At 58.6% G+C, this 22,054-nt stretch overlaps 1 protein-coding gene across 3 annotated transcripts in view; it reads right to left on the bottom strand.

Moving 5' to 3' along the window:
- Positions 1-17,264: 17,264 nt before the first annotated feature.
- NVL (nuclear VCP like) overlaps positions 17,265-22,054 on the bottom strand; it is a 90,000-nt gene continuing 85,210 nt past the window's right edge. For all 3 annotated transcript variants that reach the window (XM_027046360.2, XM_027046358.2, XM_027046361.2), the window contains one exon: positions 17,265-17,474. In XM_027046360.2, coding sequence (XP_026902161.1) covers positions 17,430-17,474 — 45 coding nt within the window. In that variant the 3' untranslated portion in view covers positions 17,265-17,429. The remainder of the gene's footprint in view (positions 17,475-22,054) is intronic.

Here is a 22,054-nt window from a genome sequence, read left to right as displayed (position 1 = left end):
TGTGTCCTCTCCTGCTGTCCTTGCCTGCGGGACGCAGCCACGCAGGCTGATGGCCCCCGAATCCCCCCCGTCAGGCGGCTCTGCCTTCTCCGAGCCCTGTCACTGCACAAGTACACGCCCAGTTGGTCACCCTCGATATACTTGGCGCCCACGCTTAACCCTTCCCCAGGCCCGCGGCTGGCGGTCCCGTCACCCGTCCTCACCTGGGTGGTGGGTCTCCTCACCCAGCAGCCCCTTTTCTGTCCCCAGCAGTGACTTTTCCCCAGAGAGGCCTCTGACTCGGGGGGCCGGACCTGGCGCCCGGGGAGCTCCAGGGCGGGGCGTGTGAAATCCTCCCGTGGCTTTGCACAACTCCCTTCTGCCCACATTTCCTTTCCCCTTCCGGTCCGCTTGGCTCACCTCAGAACTCACGCCAGCCCTCGCGGCCTGTCCCCACTCCCCAGCAGTCCAGCGCCGCTCTTGGACTCCCCGAATGATTCACGGCCCCGCGTCCTGCTTATACATGTGTGGTGTGTGTCCCCGTGAGGCGGCAGCTCCCGGGGGGCAGGAAAGATCTTTACGGTCATCTGCCAGGCCTAGCAGGGTCCATGCTTGGCTCTGAGGTGGGCTCGTAGTCGATGGAGAGCAGCTTACGGAGATGGTCCCCGAACAAAGCCAAAGGTGGAGGGCGTGTGGGGTTCCGAAGACGGCGACCCTACTGCTCGCGGAGCCTGCATCCGGCCTCCTTGGGTTCATCCTTCCGCGACGCACACAGAGACGGCTTGGCAGCGCTGAAACTGGCCCGAGGCCGCCCTGGGCGAGTGGCAGGGGCGGCTCATCTGCCGAGCCCGGCTCAGGAACACGCAAGAACGAGTTCCTTCCAGGGCCTGGGCGAGCACTTCCTATGTGCCTGCGGTCAGGCTGTATCTCTGGGGTTTAAACTTTTAACCATCCAAACTCTGGTGTTTTAGAGTTTGGCTTTTTATCGAACGTGTCGCAGCAGGGGTTAGTCAAAAAGCCCAAAGCCCAAGCTGCCGCCAGACTTCTCAGATTCTTCCTCGTGTCCACTTTCTCCTGGGGGGAGGGTGGCACTGGGGGGAGGGGTGGCACCGGGGGGAGGGCAGGGCAGCTCCCCCAGCTCCTCCGCTGCCCGTGAGGCCCCCGATGTGGATGCCGGCCGGCGCCTCTGCAGACGAGCCTGCCAGAGAGGTTCAGTATTTACGCCGGCATCGCTCTCCCCTAAGTGACGTGCCCGTCATGCACAGGAAGGGGACCGAGGAGACGCGGGCGGCATGCACACGGCTGCCGGGCGTGGTGAGCGCCAGATGAGGCGAGGGCCTCACCCCGACGCACCCGAGCGCCTAAGCAGAAGCTGAGGAAAGGGCCGGCCTAAAATGCTACTCTGGAACATCAGCGTGTAAACTCAGAGCAGAAATGCATTTCCTTATTCAGTCTACAGGCACTGCGTCAGGCAGTGAGGACGTGGCCAGAACCCGGTCCCAAATTAAAGAGCTGATGCTCTGGGGCAAGGACTGCGCGTGCAATCAGAGATCCCCCCTAAAACAGGGGGGTCCCGTGCGGCTACCGCCGAGGGGGGGGGGCACACAGCCACCTGCAGGCCACTGCGTACCTCGTGCTGGGCTAGCATGGAGGGAGCCCACACTTTCTCAGGAAGAAACGTGGGGCCCGAGAGACTGGCCCGAGGATGTGTGCGGACCGGCCGGGCCACGGCCGGGGCGCCTGTCGCACTCGCCCGGCCGGCTGGGAGGCTGCGCGTCGGATGAGGAAATGTGTTCTCTCTTGTCTTGCCGGAGCGTCTTCCAGGAGCCTTAGTCATGTGGAATGAAGAAGGATGGGCCGGCAGGCCCGGAAACGCCACCCCAGAAGCCCGAGACCCTGGAGCGGCAGCAGCTGGTGGGGAGGCCAGGGGGAGGAGACAGAGGGCGGGAGCCACGCGGGGCGGAGGCGAGTGCCACCTCCCGGGCAGCCCCAAGTGGGAGAAGGGCAGGCCGTGCAGGTTGCATCGGGCCGGTGCACTTTGGAAAGTCGCCTACGCGGTTGAGAACACAGAACGAGGAGCAGGGGGGGAGAGGGCGGCTTCGTGGCTTTGTGGTCGCCAGGTCCGGCCCACCGTGGCCGATGGCCCAGGAGGGCCCAGCGGAGGGAAGCTCTCCCCCACACCGACACATGCAAACCTCGGGGCGGTTGGGAAGGCAGCTCAGGCGGGCGTGGCTCAGCAAGGGGTTGGGACCCTGTCCGAGACATGTCGTCTGTCACGGGGCTGCGTGGGGGTGCGACACACCCCTTCTTGGCCTGGGACACACACCTGGCATTTTCTCCCAAAAGGCAGGATGCACAGACACACAAAGAGCGTGTTCACAGCCCACGTCCTTTTATCGGTGGCCTCGGCGAAAGGAAGAGAATGGGGGCTTTGTGGGAAAGGCCTGGAGGAATTGCAGTGCCCTCCACGTGGGGCTCCGGATCCTTGTAGACCAGCAGTTTGCTGATCCAGGACGGCCTCTAATCTACCCCCACAAGGCCGCTGGACGGGCCGTCGGTGGGGGGAGGGGGGGTGGGAGTGACCCTGAGTGAGCAGCCACTTGTCAAAACAGGAACAGGGCCGGCAGGAGCCCGGGGTGGGGGGTGGTGGTTTAGGCCTCGAGTTTCCCTCCCACTTAGCGGAGGTGTTCCAGCCCCAGGCACACACGCACCATCCGCCTTCCTCTGCGGTGGCTGTTGTCTCGACCGGCACATCATGTCCCCTCGCCAGCTGGGGCTGTCAGAGCGCTGACGGGAAGAGGGCCCCCGGCCCCGTGCCCCTTGCGGCCCCTTCGGCGTCTGGGCCACCCACAGCCAGGTTCCCCGGTCAGGAGCCCGGTGCTTCTCCTCAGCCGAGGGGGCTCCCCGCTGCGCCCCACTTGCAGACTCCAGTTCACATGCTGCCTCCTCCCCAGTTTTGTAAAAGCGACTCTTAATCTCCAGCTACCGTCTCAAAAACAGACAAATACAAGCGAGAGGGCTCAGCGACAATCCAGACGGAGTGACAAACTCAACACACTCTTGACAGTTTCTTTCTCCCCGCTGAGCACATGTGACCCGCGGACCCCAGGCCGCGCTCTGGGCTTCCCCCGCCACCCACCGGGGGCCCGGACCCCAGGACGGACCCAAGCAAAACCCAAACTCCCGTGGCCCCTCGGGAGCGGAGGTGGTGCCCGGCTAACGGCTCCCGAGCCCCGGGCCCCACGCGGTCCACCCATCCCGGTGTTGGCTCCTTTCTCCGCAGACCAGAGACGCGTGACGACGCCCTACGAGAATGTAGCCACGTTATCTCCTTTCAAATCAGACGACTCGGTTAAAGGAGCAGGACAGAGGCAAAGTCAGGCCGGCCGCCCGCTCTCCGAGGAGCCGCAGAACGACAAGCTTCAACTAGATCCTTCTAAGCAGGAGCCCTTGGCGCCAGGCCACCTGCCTCCCAACACCCGCCTCTCTCGGTTCCCCATGTGGACCGAGGGCGCTGGGCCACGTGCGAGGGGCCCTGGGTCTGAATGGGGGGATGTTCTGCGCTGAGGGCTGGGCCCCAACATCTCCCCGCCTCCCAGGGAGAAGGACCAGCCGTCTCTGCACCTCTAGGGGCCACCTGGCACGGCTCCAGGCCCCGGGGGACCCGGCCGCTCAGACGCTGCCCCAGCTCTGCACAGGTTTGCACGGGCCGATCTCTGCCGCTTTGCACAGTTACATGTTACGAGGGCAAACGAATTTTCTGAGGAGGAGAAGCCAGCGGATGCACATGAGCTACAAATGCACAGAGTCCTGCCCGGGGGTAGGGGGTGGGGGGCTCGCGGTGCCGAGGGGGCTCCTGGGGGTGGGGTCTGCCCGTGTGCCGTCAGTCCCATCATCCTCATTGTGCAGCTAAGGAAACAAATTCAGAGTCTGTGACATTTTTCTTGAATCCAGGGCCCACTTCCTAATTAGTCTGACAACTGAAGTGTCAAAGACGGGATCAGGTCTGTCACTCCCAGGAATGTGGCCCTCCTCCCCCACCTCCTGGCCATGTGGCCGGGCGGGTGTGACTGCTGCTCTTCAAGCTGTCTCCTCCAAGTGCTCCCGAGGCCCGGAGCGCACATCTAACCTAGCATTTTTTTTTTTTAATGTTTATTTTTGAGAGAGAGAGAGAGAGTGTGTGTGAGCAGGGGAGGAGCAGAGAGAGAGGGAGACACAAACTCGGAAGCAGGCTCCAGGCTCCCAGCTGTCAGCGCAGAGCCCGGTGCGGGGCTCGAACCCACGAACCGCGAGATCGTGCCCTGAACCGAAGTCGGATGCTCAGCTGCCTGAGCCACCCAGGCGCCCCACACCGAACGCTTTTAAGAGCTGGCTCAGGGGGCAGCTGGTGGCTCAGTCAGTTAAGTGTCCGACTTCGGCTCAGGTCACGATCTCACGGTCGGTGAGTTTGAGCCCCACGTCGGGCTCTGTGCGGACAGCACGGAGCCCGGAGCCTGCTTCGGATTCTGTGTCTCCCTCTCTCTCTGCCCCTCCCCCACTCACACTCTGTCTCTCTCAAAAGTAAATAAACATTAACAAAAATAAAACAAAAAATAGTTCAAAAAAAAAAAAAAAAAAGAGCTGGCTCAGAATCATACGGTTTGCAAAGGACGCAGCTCTGTAGAGACCACCCCGCCCCTGTTCTTGGAAAAGCAGGCAGGACCTGGGCCCAGTTAGCCAGCAAGAAAGGAGGTGGGCGCCGGACGCAGTGAGCACCCCTGCCTGGGAGGACGGGAGTGGGGGGGCGGCCGCTGCAGACCCAGCTCCAGGGCCCAGGGCCCAGCCCCGGCCTGTGAGTGGGGCCCTGGGAAGGGAGCCCGGCCGGGCCACCGCTGTTCCGTGGCGCTTGGAGGACACCACGTCACCTCTTGACACCTTGGAGACAACAGGGAAGAGAAACCGCAGCAAAGCCCTCTGTGCCGCTTCCCTGTCCTTCCGCCCATCTCCCAGGGCGGGGGAGGGGGGGACGTGCTGGGGGACCCTGTATTGAGGGCACGGTCACTGCCTGGCCTTAGCTCCTCCTGCCCCTGGGAACGCCGCGGTGTTGAAACTGGTCACCAGCCGTCTGCCGCACGGCTAGCTCTGGAACGGGCGCGTCTACACCCACGGGACGACTGCCCAGACGCTCCTCCTGCCCCCGGGGCCACCACTCCGCCTTCCGTGCCTGTGATCGCGACGCGGGTATTCCTGTTTGAAAAGAAGCGCAAGTCCTAACCGCGCACCGGCACCCACAGCAGTCGCTGCGCGGGAGGCCTGTGTAGGGGCAGCCGCGCCCACCCCGCTCGGCTCCAGGCAGCTGCCGGCCCCTGGTCCAGCCGGCGGCTGGGGTCCACGGGCACAACCCCGGCCCGCGGAAGGTCTGCCTGCCACCGGGGCCTCTGGGCCTGGGGACCCGCACGTCCCGCGTTACCGATATGACCTGCTTTTCTAACCGCCTGATTTGAATAGATTCTTGTCCCGGGACTGGAATGGCCGCGTGACGTCGGCTTTTCAAAACTCAGCTCGCCGTGAACGTGCGCCTGAATGTGGACGCGCGGGTGCAGTTGGGCGGGGTGGGCGGCGAAACGGGAGGAGCGGGCGGGCCTCGCGCCTTCTTCCCGCCTCCCCCGGGACTCACATACGTGTGAGCGAGCACACGCGCGCACACGCGTGTGCCCGCGGGACCTGGGGGCCCCGTGTGACGCGGCCTCGGCTCCCCCACTCGCTGGCGGGGCCCCGGCTGCGGGGTCTGCCGCGCACACGCTCGGGACCCAGCGGCTCCAGGGGCTGCGGCTGCCTCTGCCGGGAGCCGCGTCTCTGCGGGGCCCTTCCTCCCCGGCCCGCAGGGCGTGCCTCGGCCGCCTCCTCACCAGCTGCTGCCGGGGTTTCACCTAGGGCCGACCTGAGGTCACGGTGTGGGTACAAACAGCTTGTCTGGAAGGTGATCGCGGGGAGTGGGAAGCGGGATCAGGACAGAAGTGGCCCTCGAGCGAGCCTGGGCGGACGTGCCCGGGCAGTCCTGGCGGGGGCTGCAGGGTCGGGACCTCGGAGCGGCTCCCGAAGCCCCGCATCGGTCCCGTGTCTTCTCCTGGGTGTGCGCTGACGACAGAGGGGTGAGGGAGCCCGGCGTGTGCACCCGCCAAAGCCTGTCGCTCTGGTTGACCGTGTCTCCTGGGGACACGGCTAGTCTGCTGGGGAGGGGACAGGCAAAGCCCAGAGGCACAGAGACCGGGAAGGCTTCTGCACGACATGGGTGGGAGGTGGGGGGCCCCGAAGACCTGCGATGTCCCCTCGAGATGGAACACCCACGTCCGTCCACCACGCGGGTCTCCGTCCTGTCCCCGGGGCCAGTGCCAACGAAGCGTAAGCCTTGGAGCCACTGGCGGCACTGCCCTTGTCCGAGGCCCCAGGAGGACCCTGGCCGTGTGCTGTGCGTTGAACTGTCTCCCCCGAAAGACGTGCTGAAGCCGAGCCCCCAGACCTCAGAATGGGGCCTTATCAGACACGGGGCCACGGTGGATGCAATCACTTCCCACGTGGTCACGCCGGTGTCCTTGTGATGGCCACCCTGGGCAGCGAACTCCCCGTGTCGGCACGTGCTCACACATGTCCCACGAAACTCGGGTCTGATTCATCTGCTCCAGGCGCACAGCGTCGTGCTCAGGGGCCTGCTCCCTGCAGGTACCAGCCCATCGCTTGGCCGCGGGGGCCGCCTCCCCTGCCCGGGCACTCGCTCCCCACGGAGCCCGGCGGCGCTCGCCACCCTTCTGCCGAAAAACCAGCCGGGTCAGGCCTCTGCCCCCGTCCCTCGAACTGGCTTCCGAGGGGCCCTGGGTGCAGGGAGTGAGGTGTGATGTGGTGGCCGCCTCCAGCCTCCACGTGACGCCCACCGTGCCTGCGCCTTGGCCTTGGGCTTTCGGGTGGTCGGCACCGCGGCCGGCGGTTTCTGCCGTCCAGTCATCTGGTGCGCGTGCCTCTGTTACGGCTGGGTGGACAGTGCGTGTGGGAAAGTCCTGCGTGTTTTCACTGACGGCAGAGGAGGGGAATTAAACACGGAGACGAAAAAGAAAGCGCGGCTCGGGCGCCGGCCCGGTGCACTCTGTGAAGCACCAGGCGGGCGTCAGGGAAACGTCCCGATGGTGGGGAGGCCCGCAGAGCTGTGGGATCTGTCCCCCAAGGGCCCCGTGTCCCGGAGGGAGCGTAGGGACAGAGGCAGGTGGCCGGTCAGGGACGCGAGGCCTATTTGACGGGAAGTGTTGATCAGGGACAAAACCGCCCGGCACGTCTGACGGGAGGAAAACTCAGGCACAACGTTTGAAACACGTGAACAGTGCTGGTCTCGGGGACGTGGGATTCGGCCACCTTCTGTAAGTTTCTAGGGACTCCTGCAGCGGCGGGAAGGTCAGCATCAGCATCGCGAGCGAATCACGAGCTGGTCAGCGGACCCGGCGCCGGGCGCCCCCTCATCCTGTGGACCTGAGGCCAGGCTTCCAGGACTTGAGTCCCCTCTCCCCGGATGAGGCACTGCGCTGCCTTGGGACGGCTCGCGGAGCAGCGGCCCGACCCCGGACCAAGTGTCCCCGACCGTCCTTTGTGTCTGTAAAGAAGGGAGTTTCAGCCGTGAGGCCGGCCGGCCGCTCCTCTGGCTGTGGCCGGCTCCTCGCGCCGTCGGGGGTCACTTTCCTCACCTGCTGACCCGGCGGGCTGCCGGGACTGCCCCGGAGCGTCTTCGCGGAGGGGGCAGGACAGACGCACGGACACAGGACTGCCCGGCTGCAAGGCTCCGGCCTCGAGGGGCCCACAGGGCCCACACCACGATCCCACGCAGGGGAGCCCCGCGGGCCTTGCCGGCCGCCTGTCCGCTATTCCCGACGTGTCCGCACACAACGGCACGCTCGGCCCCTGAGCCCCGTGTGCCCCGTGTGCACGTGAGCATCCGTGTGTCCGGCTCACTGACCAGACCCCCATCCCCAGGAGAGCCCCACGGGGACTCTGGGTGTGCTCAGAGCGGAGCGGCCAGGGACCATTTTTTGTTGAACCAATTCACGAAATCTTTGTCTGCCCTTGGGTCTCCAGTCCCAGGCCCCGGTGGACGCCGGACGGCCGTGCCCACCAGGCTTCAGGACGCGCTTCCCTGATGACCTTGGTTGGCGTCACTTGCCGGCACGTACTACGGGCCCGAGTGGACAGAAACGGGGGTCCTTCGCGGTTGGCGACCTGAGCGTCTCCCAGGCTCCTTCTTTGAGCTTTGCGACCCTGCGTTTGTCCCTGATCCCCCCTCACTGCTCAGCCCGCCTGCCCCCGGCCCGGGCCACCCCGCAGACTCTCAAGCAGAGGCGCCCTTTCCCCTCAGCAAACACCTGCCGGGCCTGGCGCCCGGGGAGGGCAAGGGCAGGAGCAGGTGCCGAGACACCAGTCTGCTGGGTCGGAAGGTGCTCCTACGGGCTTCACCCCGCGAACAGGCAGGCCACCCGCAGCCCCGGAGGCGGGCACATCTGCGTGGTGAGTCAGGGCTGGAGGGAGGCTGAGGGTTCCCGGCCCGTGTAACTGTCTCTGTGACCTCGAACCTGAGATCACGTCTCCCTCAGCGACTCCCTCAGTCGTGCCGTGTTTCCCGAAAGCAGCCCCGACTCTAAAAATGCTTCCTTTGTGAAAGATGCCACAGACACAGGAAGGAGCGTAAAATGTCCGCCTAGCACTTGAACGGTCACAACAGAGCAAGGATGGGGTCACCAGTCAAGGGCACAAAGCGTGTCGCAGGAGATGAACCGTGTGTGTGTCGTGCCCTGAGCCGTGATTACCAACGCCGCGCCGTCTGCCTACAAACTCAGAAAGCGGGTAGATCTAAGGTCACATGTTCTTATCACGAGCAGGAAAATTAATGAGGGTGGGAGGAGGTGACAGGTTTATGCCACGGAATGTCATCACGACTTCACAGGTGGCCGCTTATCTCCAGTCTCCTCCAGCCGTAGTCAGTGGGCACGGCGGTTTTGTACACAGCTGTACTTCGATAATGTGGGTCAACAGGAACGAGGCGGGACACGCGCGCCACAGAGGACCCCGGGCGCCCGCCCCACCCCACCCCGTCCCCCCAGAGGAGACCATTACGTGCCTCTTGTGCCAATCCCTTCCTTGTATTTCTTCTCTTTTTGTGAAGTCCTCCACGAAAAAGTGTTCTTGAGCTTTTTGAGGAAGCGGAGGTCAAAAGCACTGTGAACACACTACCTTCCAAATTGCTGCAAAACGTTTCTCATCTATTCGTTCATGGAATTTCTTCAACTTACTGCCACAATTTTTTTTTTTTTTAACGAGAAAACATTTTTTTCATTGAAGCATAATCGGCGTGTGATGTTCTGTCCATATTTCAGGCGCACAGCAGTGTGGTCACCCTCTGCCATCACACGATGCCGTGACAGGAGTACTGACGGCATTCCCCATGTCGCACGTCACATCCCCGTGACTTACTTCTTTGTAACTGGAAGGTTCTGCTCTGGATCCCCCTCGGCCTCCCTGGGGCTCCCTGGGGACGCCGAGGCAGGTGCCAGGCGCGGTGTGAATGGGGTGCCCCCTGTCCGGCAGGAACCCGATCAGAGGCTCGGGGGAGTGCGCCGCTCTGGGCCTCCTGCCTCCAGACTCGCTGGCTGCCAGACGGCGGAATCCGCGCACTCGGGTGCTCGGGAAGCGAGGTGACCAGCTCTCCGGGGAAGGGACAGAAGAACACGTGCTGAGGGAAGGGGGCCAGGCGGTCTTCATGTTCAAAAGACCGTGGGAGGCGGGCGTTCGCGCCGTGGTTACGCCCCGTGGCGGGTCCGTGTTGTGAGCGGCTGCAGGCTGGGCAGGCGGCCTCCCCGAGGGCCCCCGGCCTCCTCCCTCTGTCCCCCGTCTTCTGTCCCTGGGGTTCCTCCTCATTCTGGTGGGGCGCATCCGGACACCCTCCTGAAGGGTGGAAGGGGCGGAAGTAGACAAGACACCCCCTGCTTCCCGGGACCCACCTCGCCTCCCTGGAGGTTGGGGGGGTAGGGGGTCCCGGAAGAGGGCTTGCCACTGGGCTCAGGAGAAACTATCAGAGCCTTCGGGGCCGATGGGGTCGCAGAAGACTTAGGAGGGGCAAGTCCCAGCCCGGAAGAACTTCCGTGAGACCTGGCCCGCCGGTGGGAACCCTTCAGGAAGCGGTGAATGGAAACCCCGGGCCCTCCGGGCAGGCTCAGATGGGGGTGCGTCCCATGCCGGTGTAGCCGCTCTTACTGCCCGGAGCCTGGACGCGAGGCCTGGGCGCCGGGCACCCTCCATGGAGCACGTGAGGTCTGAAGGGTTGGGGTTCAGACCCGGCAGCCAAGAAAGAATTCTTGAGAGGTCTTCCGTGCAAAAAGGTGGTTTCATTAAAGGACGGGGACAGATTCCAGGGGTAGAAAGGGCCACCCTGGGGTCGTGGGGAGTGACTGGTTATAGAGTTGGGGGAGGTAAGGACAGAAGTTTCCAAAAGGACTTTCATATGTGAAACTCCCAGGATCCTGGAGGCCTGGCTATTGTCAAGCTAAGGTTGTTTTTCTCTAACAAAGCATTAACGTTAAGACGTTAAGGCGTTAAGGCGTTAAGGCAGGGAGTTCCTGGAGAAACGTTTTCCTCTGCCAGCTTCAGGTATCCCTCAATGGGCTGCAGGTCATAAGGAAACTTAATTTTTTCTGCCATTTCCTTCTGCCTTTGTTCCCATTATCAGAGGATAGGCCAGCCGGCTCTGCCCAGGAGGAGGGGCCCCGCCCGCGGTCTGCTCTGCCCCTGCCCATGTGCTGCAGGGGTGGTGGGTGGGAAGGCGGTCTCAAATCAGTCCAAGCCGTCATCTCCCCATCTCAAGGCTGGCGAGCGTTTGCGGTCGTAGGACAAGCACCTGGGCCCCACCCCTGGGCCCCACTGACGGTGTTTTTAGGCAGTTCGTTCCTGGGTTCCCCACCTTTAACTGCAAGGTGGGGTTTTACGGGTCCTCCCCGGGGGAGACCGAGTGAGCGGGGCCCCCCACGCCCCACCCGGGGACCCCGAGTCAGCACGTATCACGGAGGGGACACCCCGACAGGCGACTCACAACCCAGAAGTTCTGAAAACCAACCGCAGATAGTATTTTCCCAAACGAAATCCAAATGGTGCAAACGGCAGTGTGCCGCGTGAGCTCAGCCCCTCGGTGGGCAGCCCCAGAAGACACGTCCACTGTTCTCCGGAATCTAGAAACCACTTCTGCTTCTGCGGGGGATAGGTGGGCACATTCCTGACTGTCCCGGGGGTTAAACATGCACCCATTTCCTTAAATCTTTGACTTGTGAGGCTGGACAACAGGGTAGCTATTTCTTCGCCCCCACGGTATCCATTTAAAAAATCACTGAACCGAAATACATATGGATTAAATGATACATCGTCTCAGGTTCATTTCCCAGTAATCCATGGCGGGCAGTCTTGAGGGACAGACAGAGGGAATGAGACTGGCCACGAGCTCATCGGCAGAGAAGCCGGGTGCGGGCGTGCGGGGAGTCACCCTGTCTGGACCAGGTGACACTGCTGTGTTTGGACCAGGTGACGGTACATTGCTGTGTTTGAGCTGCAAAACAGCCGCTGCTTATGGTTTAACCAAGTACTGTTCTTCCATATGTATTCAAAAGTTTTCATAGGAAATCGCTAAATCACACATTTGTTTTTACCTCAGTGGCTACATCTTGCTCCATAGACCTTGACCTGCAACCCGACAGTCATTTCAACAGGCGGTTGGTTTTCACAACTGGAGAGTTCACAAGTGGCTCGCGCCTAGAGGCTTCTGATGCTAGTTGCTTGAATTCGAAGAAACGTTATCCATTATTTTAAAAAGATTATCGTTGTTTCGAGTCATACTAGTTAATGGAGGCAGGACCTCTTACAGACCCAGGAGACACGACACAGAATTCCACTTCCTAACAAAGCAGCGAGTAGGATGCAGGAGGACAGAGGCTTTAGACTTAAGCCAGTCTTGGTTCGAATCCCCAGATGTCACTTGTTAGCTGTGTGACCAAGGGCAAGTTGCTTAACCTCTCTGGGCCTCAGTTTTCTCAAATATAAAAGGAAGATACTCTATTCCTCAGTTTTGATGTTTTAGTAAGATAATGTCTATAGTTCACCTTCCTCTGCATGCCCAACCCAGGCCACCGGGCAGAATGGCAAAGCCGTGACGTTTTGTGTTAAAGCACAGATACTCCAAACCTGTGCCCTGCAGAGCATATGATGATAGTGGAAGCAAGTGAGTCCCTGTTTAATAAGCAAATCTAAGCTGGAAGCAAGGGTTGAAAGGTCTGCTCGTTACTTCAACATCGAAGTTCTTCGTGAGCTAAGAATCAAGGAGGCACCCGAAAGCCAGCAGACGTGAGGCAGGGCTCACGAAGCGTGTGTTGAATTAACACGAGAACTCGCATCCGGCGCTTAGAGCTGATCTGGTGTGGGCGCCACAGTCCAGGTGGGCACAAAGCAGTTTGTGCAGAACCCAGAGGGAGGGATTGGGCGGGGCTGCTTGGGAAGAGGCACTTTCGGCCCGGCGGCGGGGGGGGGGGGGGGGGGGGGCAGGGGGCTGTTCCAGGGAGCGGGGACATCCCAGCAGTGGTTCCATGTGAAAGAACAATGCGCCTCACTGGAGTGACAATAAACGTGGTCAGGGGAGGGGGCGGGACAGGGGCCAAAGCTGGTGTATCACAAAGGTCCCTGTGTTAACCTGAGAAGTGACACTGTGACCCAACAGTGCAGAAGTGACGAGAGGCTGATGGCTGTTCCAGGCAGGGATTTACTGGGGCCCCGAGGAGTCAGGGGGGGTTGCGGGGGGGAAAGGCAGGGACAGGTCAGCATGTCCCCGAGGAGAGGTCAGGGAGGGTCAAGAGGGAAGGCAGGGACAGGTCAGCACGTAGAGATGGGACTTTAAAGGTCCTGCTTCTTCTTGGGCTGTGAGTCTGCTGACACGTTAAACCTCCGCCCTGGGCATGGGTTTTAGGATGGTAATGAGGGAGCGCGGGGGAGAGGTCGGCGCCGGGGTCCATCGAGGCACAGATGGGGTCGCCAGTCCCTGCTCGGCTTCCTTCCTACCACATGGGCTTCGCAGGCACCGGGTTTTTACGTTTTTCCCTCTTCCTCACGGAGGATCCGGGTCACACACTGGATCTGGCGGCTGGGGCTGAGGGGACCCAGGTGCTGGCCCTGCTCTGTGTCCACAGGAAGATTTAGAGATCTGGAAGGGCGACCCTGTGTGACAGTGTGCGAGGCTGGAATGGGACAAGGCACCGCCACCAGGGCCGCGTCTGGGGAACTCTCAGAAACGCTCCTACGGAAGCAGGGCCTCACTGCCACTCGGAGACCAGAAGCCGCCTTCAAGACTCGGAGCGCGGGAGAGCAGGGTGGCAGGTGCAGAGCAGGTGCTGCTGGGATAGAGGGACCGACCCACGTTCGAGTTCCTCTGTCTTGCTGTGGTCTTCGGAGACGGAATATTCTGGGCCGTGACAGAACGTGCACTACTGGCCTCCGTGGCTGAGAGCCCCAACCTGACAAGCCTCCCTCCTGCCCCGGGGCAAGGCTCACTCGGCTGCACAGTCATATCAACACCCAAGAGGGGAAACGGTCCAGGAGGCAACTTCTGTCTACCCGCCCTCAATGGCGCACCCTCTGCTCCTGGGAGCAAAGAACAGCACTGGCGTTCAGGCCAACTGAAATAACGCTCCCTCCCTCTTTACCTCAGTTTCTCACCAGCCATGGGATGGGGGGACAGAGTGCGCAAAGCACCAGGGGTCTCAAGGAAAACAGAGGAAAGGAAGGTCAACTCAGCCTTGGGCCCATGTGGCTGTTCGCGGCTAAGTAACCCCCACTTTCAGTACTGATGCTCTGTTCTTAATCTTCAGTTTCCTACTATTGAAAGTTTTAATTAAGAAAAACATTTTTAAATGTTTTTATTTTGAGAGACAGAGCATGAGTGGGGGGAGGGGCAGAGAGAGGAGGAGACAGAATCTGAAGCAGGCTCCAGGCTCTGAGCTGTCAGCACAGAGCCTGATGTGGGGCTCAAACTCACAAACCGTGAGATCATGACTTGAGCCGAAGTCGGACGCTCAACTGACTGAGCCACCCAGGTGCCCTCAAAATGTTTACTGTAAATCACATCAGATAAAGGATTGTGAATTATAGGGAAAATTGGGAAGTTAGTTTAAATTCTTTGAGGTGAAGACACAGGAAAGAGCCCAGCACAGGGAGTGAGGACTTGCCACAGAGACCATGCGCCCGTGTGCTGGGCACTGGGTCCAGACCCCTTCCAGGCACCACCAGCCCAGGAGTAACCATCAGCCCGACTGCTAATGGCATCCGTGGCCATGGCCTATTTGAACTTGATACGTTCCCGAGCAGGATGCACGAGGTCTGGGATCCTTGAGCATCGCCTGTGCGGTTGCAGGGTCGCACCCCAGTGACTGGGACACCTCGAGCAGCCGCTCCACTGCTGACAGATGTCGGGGCTGTCCCTGGTTCTGGTCTGGGATGGACTCTGCCGCTGTTTGGTGAACATGTGCACACGTTTCCGTCGGGTAGACGTGCAGGAGTGAGTTGCCGGGTTATAGGCTCTTCACGTGTCCCGGCCTCGGTTTCCGTACGACAAAGTCAGATTTCTATGACCCGATGAATCCGCGTCAAGTCCGCACGTGGAAGGGCCACGTGCCAGGCAGCAGTCTCCTCGTGATGGCCTCGTAAGACCGGAGAATTCACTTTCATTGGACGCGCCCCGGCACCAGGCCCTGGCTGGGTGAGGAGACCAGATGGGCAGGGAGCTCAGCGGCCGAGCCGGGGTGGGCGTCAGACGACTGCAAGGCTTGAATGTTTAGCTGCATGTTTGTGTTTGACCTTTTATACAAGTAAGTTGAAGATAAAAGGCAAATGTTGATCCTAGCGATTGGCACGGTTCTTACACATCTAGAGCAATGGGACCACGGACAGCGTCTGAGTGAGGAGGGCGCCAACTTAGGCTGGATCCGTGGCTTCTCAGCTTTGGAACACGAACAGGACAGTTTCCGAGTGAGGATCTCGTCCACTGTGTCCAAATGTGTTCGGTCCCCGAGTTCAGGCAGCAGAGCCTGGACGGCGAGACACCTGCCACGCGGACGCGTGTGTCAAAAACGCACAGGGTGATTAGGTAACTAATCGGGTAATTAGATTACTCTGAGCTTTTGGAAATAAGATCCTCCTGCGGACACGACTTCGCGCAGTTGTGGCGATAACCTGCGAACGAAAGGGAACGCCCACCTGCTCCCCAGGGACACCGGCCCCAGGTCTGTTCTCAGTTCAAGTTGCTCCTTCCCTTCCGGCATTTCCATCCTGGCCTCCAGGGCTCAGCTGAGACCTCACTTTCTCAGAACTTCCCTGGCCCCGGTGTGGCCCGGCTGCCCGGCCCCAGCCCTCCTCTTACCGCGTCAGAGCTCTGCTCGCGCTGGTTCACAACTGCCTCTTTCCTGGTCTGAACACTGTGTTAACTAGGCCATTATTAATCTGGCTGCTCTAACGGAGACCAAAATATAAATGGCTTAAGCCAGACAAAGGTCCAGTTCATCTGAGTCTGAGAAAACCGCTCACAGGTGCCCAGAGACCTTGGCTTCTTACCCCTTGTGGCCCCGCTGCCTCCCAGAGTACCTGGTGCCACCAGGTACCTGGTGGAAGGGGTTTGTGATCACAGAGCACAGCCCGGCAAAGGGCAAGGGTGGCGTTAAAAAGCCACAGAGAATTTCCGTTTTCCAACACCAGTTGTGGTCTTTGGGGACGATCCCAGAGGCTCTGCTTACGGCCTCAGATCCAAGGCTTCCACGCAGGCTGCCCCAGGTGGGACAGGCCACGCAGGCCAGGCCGGGTCAGGTCAGGTCACTGTTCTCAGCACACCCTGTCACCAGAGGAAGAAGGGTGAACAGATCGTGGGGGGCCATCGCTGTTTGTGCCACACACACCCAGCCTGGGCGAGGAGTTGAGGTCGTCAGCACCAAGTGTTCAGGGAGACCACGGAGCGTTTCCACATAAGGACAGGACAGAATTCCAGGTGTTTCTGAACACAGGACCGGGTCTTTTCTCACAAGTGGACTAAAAGCTGGGCAGGTTTAACTAGAGAGCCATATTCGTGAACCAGCTCTGGACCTCACTTCTGTCTGATGAAATGGGGGCGGCATCTGCCCCCCGGCGTGAGCTGGGGACCAAGAACTCATGACCGTGTGCAGCCTGCACATCGTGCTTACGTGGTGGCACCTTTCCTTCCTTCCGGAGAAGCACTGGCAACACGCACTGTGACCCTAGAGGGTTGGTCTCCCGCCTAGTAAGCGCCTGCCGTCCACCCAGGCCCAGCTGTCGGTGAGGCTCAAGGACACGCGGCCTGTCCGGTCGCTCACGCTCAGGCTGAGCTCAACTACTGAAAGGAAGGGTGCTCAGACCTAACGTTCAAGTGCCACGAAAACCTTAGCCTTTTCTCATGATTTGCCAGCTGGCTTTCTCCTTCTATCTGGCTGCAAAAACAGTCGAACCTACTACTCAGATTTAGGGCCCCAAACCTTCCGGCCTCTAATAACTGCCCTTCATCCTTCGCCACCTCTAGCACATGATGCCGTTCCACTGCCCCGGTGTCCCGTCCCCTAGGGTCCCAGAGCGCTGTCCTCCCAGCGCCCTGCCCCACGCAACAGCACCTGCGGCAACTGTGGGAGGGGTCATGTCAGAGGTCGCCGTGCTTCTGCGGGCTCCTCAATAAAAAGGACGGTGTTTTATCTGCCTGGTGTGCTTTCCTGGTGTATTTCCTCCACTTCATCAAGTCCATTCTTAAAAGTAGCATAAACATTTCTGGAGCATGAAGGAGAGACTCTGGGAGGGGCTACAGCCGCGGACCCCACCGTGGGGAGCGTGGTAAACGAGGTGTAGCAGAAACACAGCACAGAGTGGGGCTTTCAGGACGGAGCAGTGACCTGTGGAAGCCTCAGAGGGGCTGTGGAAGGAGGACAATCTGGACGCCACGGGGACACAGCTGAGTCTGATGAGGAAGGAGACACTTACCTGGTTTCCAGCACCTTCCACAGGAGGGCACAGCTGGGGCAGCTGGAGATCTGGAAGGGGCCTGAGGCCACAGGACAGCGGGTCCCACGGCTGCTTTCTCGGTTGTGGGGGTGTCCTGGCGGCAGGAAACAAAGTATCTGGGGGCAACGTACCTCAGACGGCTCAGGGGAGAAAAGCTCTTTTTGCTGTGATTGCAACTTCTCCGCAGCACAGTTGAGAACGGTTCAAAATAAACGTTTTATTTAAAAAAAGTTATCAGTGATTTTATTTCAACAGTTAAACGTGTTTTACTTAGAGGGGAGGGTGTTCCCACGCGCAGCTGGTGGATGGGAAGCGTCTTCAGCTCGGAACGGGCCGCCATCCGCGTCAGGTCGGAAGGGGGGTCACCGGCTGAGGGACCGCTGCAGGGCTTCGTACATCACCTGGTCCTGAGAACAGGGGACAAGACACAGAGCTGGTGAGTGTGAGGTGGGCCGAGCCGTGCCCCCCGAAACGCGTATGCGGATACCCCAGCCCCCCAGGGCCTCACGTGACCGTGACTGGAGAAAAGATCTTTAGGGAGGCGATTACGTTCAATCGAAGCCCCCAGGACGGGCTCTAAGCCAGCACGACCGGTGTCGCTGCAAGAAGAGGGGCGAAGACCAGACAGGTGCGGGGACACCGTGTGAGGACGCCCAGTCTCCGGGCCGAGGAAGGAGCCGCCTGCTCGGTGCGCGGCCCGCCCCACGTGCCCCCCTTCCACGGGGACTGAGGTTCGCCGTAAAAGTCGGGTGACCAGCTGCTTACGGCTCTATCCACGCAGCAAAGAAAGCCGGATTCTAAAGTGTTCTGAGCGTGGCCGGGAAGGGGACAGAAGCACCTGCAGGAAGCTGCCGGGGCAGCTCCAGCAGGGTGGGGGGGGGGGGGCTGCCTTCAGGGGGATGCCCCGTGGGGTCTCGCCGGGGCCACACATGCATCTAAGGTCTGGGGAAGCGGCTCGACCGCTGCTTGTTTAGGCCGAGGCAGGGCGTGCTTGTGTTTCGAGGCCTCGAACACCTGTTTTTAAAATCCAATGTCGTTCTTCTTTCGGATGCGCGAGGTGCTCGCGAGGTTCGAGGAGCCCACGCAGTCGCAGAGTGAACGAAGCCCCTCCCGTCGCCGCTGTTAGGTCTTCCTTCTGTGACACGGGCACGGACGCCGCTGCATCTCCCTCGTGTTTGACTGAAGCGGCGGCAGAGCACACAGGACCCCTGCTTCCCGACGGCACGTTTAGAAGACACTCCTCTCTTCCGAGTTGATCCGTCAGAGCCTCACAGCGGAGCCACCGTCGAGTCCGCTCCGCTGTCGTGAGTGCTTCCAGGGGAAGTTCCCAGAGCCGCCAGGCCAGCCGCAGCGGGAATCCGGTTCAGTCCCGGGAAAGGGCTGTGCCCCCCATCTCCTCGTATCCTGGCCAACAGGCATCATCAGGTTCGGAGACCTTTGCCTCCTGCCAGGCAAAGACTAGTATCTTAGTTGCTTTTCTTCCATTATCGGGAAGGTGAGGAGTTTTCCGCTTAACGGGCCCGTTGGCTTCTCCGTGAAGGGTCTGTCCCTGTTTTCACCTAGCGCCTCTTTTCCAACATTTTCTGTGTCGGTCTTTTCCTCATCAATTTCTGGTCGTTCTGATTCACCCTTGGTGACATTAACTGCAAATATTTTCCTTAGTTGGTCATTTGTCTTTTGACGAGTTTCTTAGCGCAGAAATTTTTATCCTCGTGTGTCAGATTCTGAGTCTTTCATTTCTGTTGCCGGGTTTCGCGCTGAGAGGAAACAAGGCACGCCCCGCTTGAACTTCCAGACAAACCTCTGGTCTCCTCCTACCTTGATGGTTTCAGATTTTACTTTTAAACTCTCCCGCCGCCCCCCGCCCCCGTCCCCCACCTGCAGTGTGACATGCGAGTCCGACTTGAACTTCTGGAGACGGCTTCCCAGCTGCCCCGACATCGATCACCGTGTTTCCATCACTGCTGTGGGGGACACGGTTATGTACTGTATACTACGATCAGTTCCTGTGCCATTATCACGATGTTCTAATCACTGAGGCTTGTGTTTTTTAGGCCCCGCCCCCAGCTTGTCCGTTCTGCAGTTTCCCCAACTGTTCCAGTTTGCTTGGTTTTCCACATGCTCTTTGAATCGTTCTGGTTTGGTCCCCAAAACAAAACGAGCAAAAATGAAAACAAAGACCAAAGAGTAGGGCCACTGAAATGGTTTCAAACAGTAACAAACGGCCTCAGCACTGACGTGTCTGCCGGCCTGCTTAGGGAACTTCTGCCAAAGGGACATGGACGTCCCGGCTTCCGGCAGGCACGAGGACAGGGCTGCTGAGAGGTGCGCAGAAATGCAGCTACGCTCACAGAAGCAGCCACGCACGGCAGGCTCTTCAGCACGTATGAGGTTTCTGACCTTTTACGAGTGAGTTTACAACCATTATCTTTTTCTGAGGACAGCCCTGAGTCAGATAAAGGCAGAACGGATGTTCTCTCTAGGCAACGACTCAGAGCCCTGAAACAGAGGGCAGGGCGGATTTTCCACTCAAGAAGGAAACCCATTTCCTGGACTGTACTCAATGTTTACCCCGGTTTGAGAGGCGGATTTGAAAAAAAAAAGTCTATGTACTTACTTCACTCATTTTTCCAAGTACCTCTCAAACGGTTTCAAAGGTAAACATAGAGTAGGTATTAGTGAAATGCCGAATTAACTTTGAAATAGGATAAAAGAAAGGGTCCTTGTATACCAATATCACTGCTAAATCATAAACAGTAAAGACATTTTAAGCATGCTTTGTTTATAACCAGGTTAAAACAATTCCTTTTTCTGCAGTAAAATAACTTTTTAAAATTCTAAAACATGATTTATTGGAGAAATATTAGAAAATATAGATCAGCAAAAAAAAAAAAAAAAAAAAATTTCTCATTTCCAGAGGTAACCACTATTATTTTGGTCTTTCAGAACTTTTAAATTACTATTTTGTCAATTTTGAATTCTTTTGCATAGGTGCTGCATTCTCAACGTTCAAAGTTCAAAGAGGAGAAAAGGTGAACTTTTACACCCCTGCCCCCTCCCCCACCCCCTCCAGTCTCTCCCTACCAGCAGCTGTCACCCGTTTCCTAAGTAGCTGTCTCATGAGGGCCAGTTAATCTGCCAAACAAGGAGGGGGCTGCCTTCACCCTGATGTTATGCCTCCTTTTTAGAAGATCAAACAAATTAAAAATCAGTTTGGTCATCTGCTTTATTTAGTATTTATTCAAAATTCATACTATGCCTACCTCCAAAAGAGAAGCTGTAGCTTCTTATTCACCAAGTTTTCCAGAAATCAAATATTTAAAGTTTAAAAATTTATGATCACCACAAATATTAAACAGAATAAAACAGTACAGAGTCTCACCAGCCCATACATGTAGCCTTCCACGGATGTTCCTAATAAAAAAATTCTACAAGGTCTGGAATGATAGGTTCAGAAGTGTTTTTAATAAAATCAGTCACACCGCCTTTGCCATGCAGCCAAGACCCTTTAAGCAAAGGCTGCACGCGAAGCACCTGCGACGTGGATGGAACTAAGGGGCCAGGTTAGTCCGTGTTCTGTGCACAGGGGCCCCGTCTTCTGCAACTTCTGCATCTGCGAGCCCAGCACAGGGCCTGCGCACATGCAGAGCTTCGTGATCAAGGTTGAAATCTGGATCTCAGGCAAGCTGTTAAAACACAACTAGGGGAGAAGGGACTCTGACTTGAAACGTTTTTCTCTCAAGTGTCAGTGCGGTAGAAATAATCAGGGAAATGAGTGACCCATGTACTCCTGAGTGTGAAGAAGAGAATCAAAGAGCCACGGCCACGACTTCGATGAGCTAATAAGCAGTTTCGTGGTGTGGCTTTCATAGAGGAAAGAAAGAAAATCAGACCGTATGTTTGAGTGAGGTTTCCTTCCTGATGGTGGAACAGTGCCAGAGCAAGCAGAGTAAAAAGACTATCCTCTGAGGTAATAAATATCTGGGGAAATAACCTCAAGGCCTCAACATTTATCAATGGCTAACTGGGTCTCCGGTCTCTGGTGAGCAGTGAAACCTGCACAGTGGTTATGCTGTGCTGGCCCATGAAGCGACACAGCCTAGACACAGGGCTCTGAATTCTGAGACGCGGCTGGCGGACGGCCGTCTTATTTGTCGGGTGTCTGTCCTCATAGGGTGACGACCCATTAGGTCCTCTCAGCACCAAACAGGACCTGGTGGCCCGGGGAGGGATCTTTGGAGGAGGGAGCGAGGACAAGCAGGGATGGGGAAAAGGAAGGTCTGCTCACTGCCGTCACCACCCACCCTCAACCAGTTACCAAGGGTTTCCTGGGTCGGGCGACACACTGCTACGTTTGGCCTCTGAACTACGTCCGCCAATTAAGTGCGGACACGGAGTCCACCTGACGTGCTGTCACTGCCCAACTCCAAATGAAGAATCATGTGGTGCCAGGGAGGAAAGGGCTCTAAGGTAAGAAACGGCGCCAGCTGGCAGGCAGGTGCACCTGGCTTAAGAACGTGCTGGATATTTCAGGACTAGAATGACCGGCCCTGCAGATTTGGGGACAGTACGGGCACACCTTTCTTCCTGGATGTCTCCCGACCATTTATTCAGTGTTAACGCGTCTCGAAGCGATTGCCACTCTGTAAGTACGTCTTCAGGCTAAAACGTGATGTGTTCCTTTTGCATTTAACAAAATCTGGTGATTCTTTTTCAGCGTGAAAAGATGACTCAAAATCCCAACCCGGCCACTAACAGGTCAATTAACTTGAGTACCAGAATCCTATCTACAGATTTTCATTCTAGGTCTTGAAGTCATGACCTTTATAAAAACTCTGTGGCCCTCACAACCCAGCCTGGCCAGAGTATCGAATTTCCTAACTGGCCACACTGGTTGGTTCTGGCGTGGGGTCCTAAACTGGGCTGGGCCGACCGCAGACTCCCCTGACACTCTCCCACCAGAGCCGGCAGGGAATTCTCTTGCTGG

The sequence above is a fragment of the Acinonyx jubatus genome, chromosome E4, assembly GCF_027475565.1.
Source record: "Acinonyx jubatus isolate Ajub_Pintada_27869175 chromosome E4, VMU_Ajub_asm_v1.0, whole genome shotgun sequence".
Taxonomy (NCBI): domain Eukaryota; kingdom Metazoa; phylum Chordata; class Mammalia; order Carnivora; family Felidae; genus Acinonyx; species Acinonyx jubatus.
Note: the sequence above shows the minus strand (reverse complement) of the source record. Positions and strands in the feature narration are given on the sequence as shown.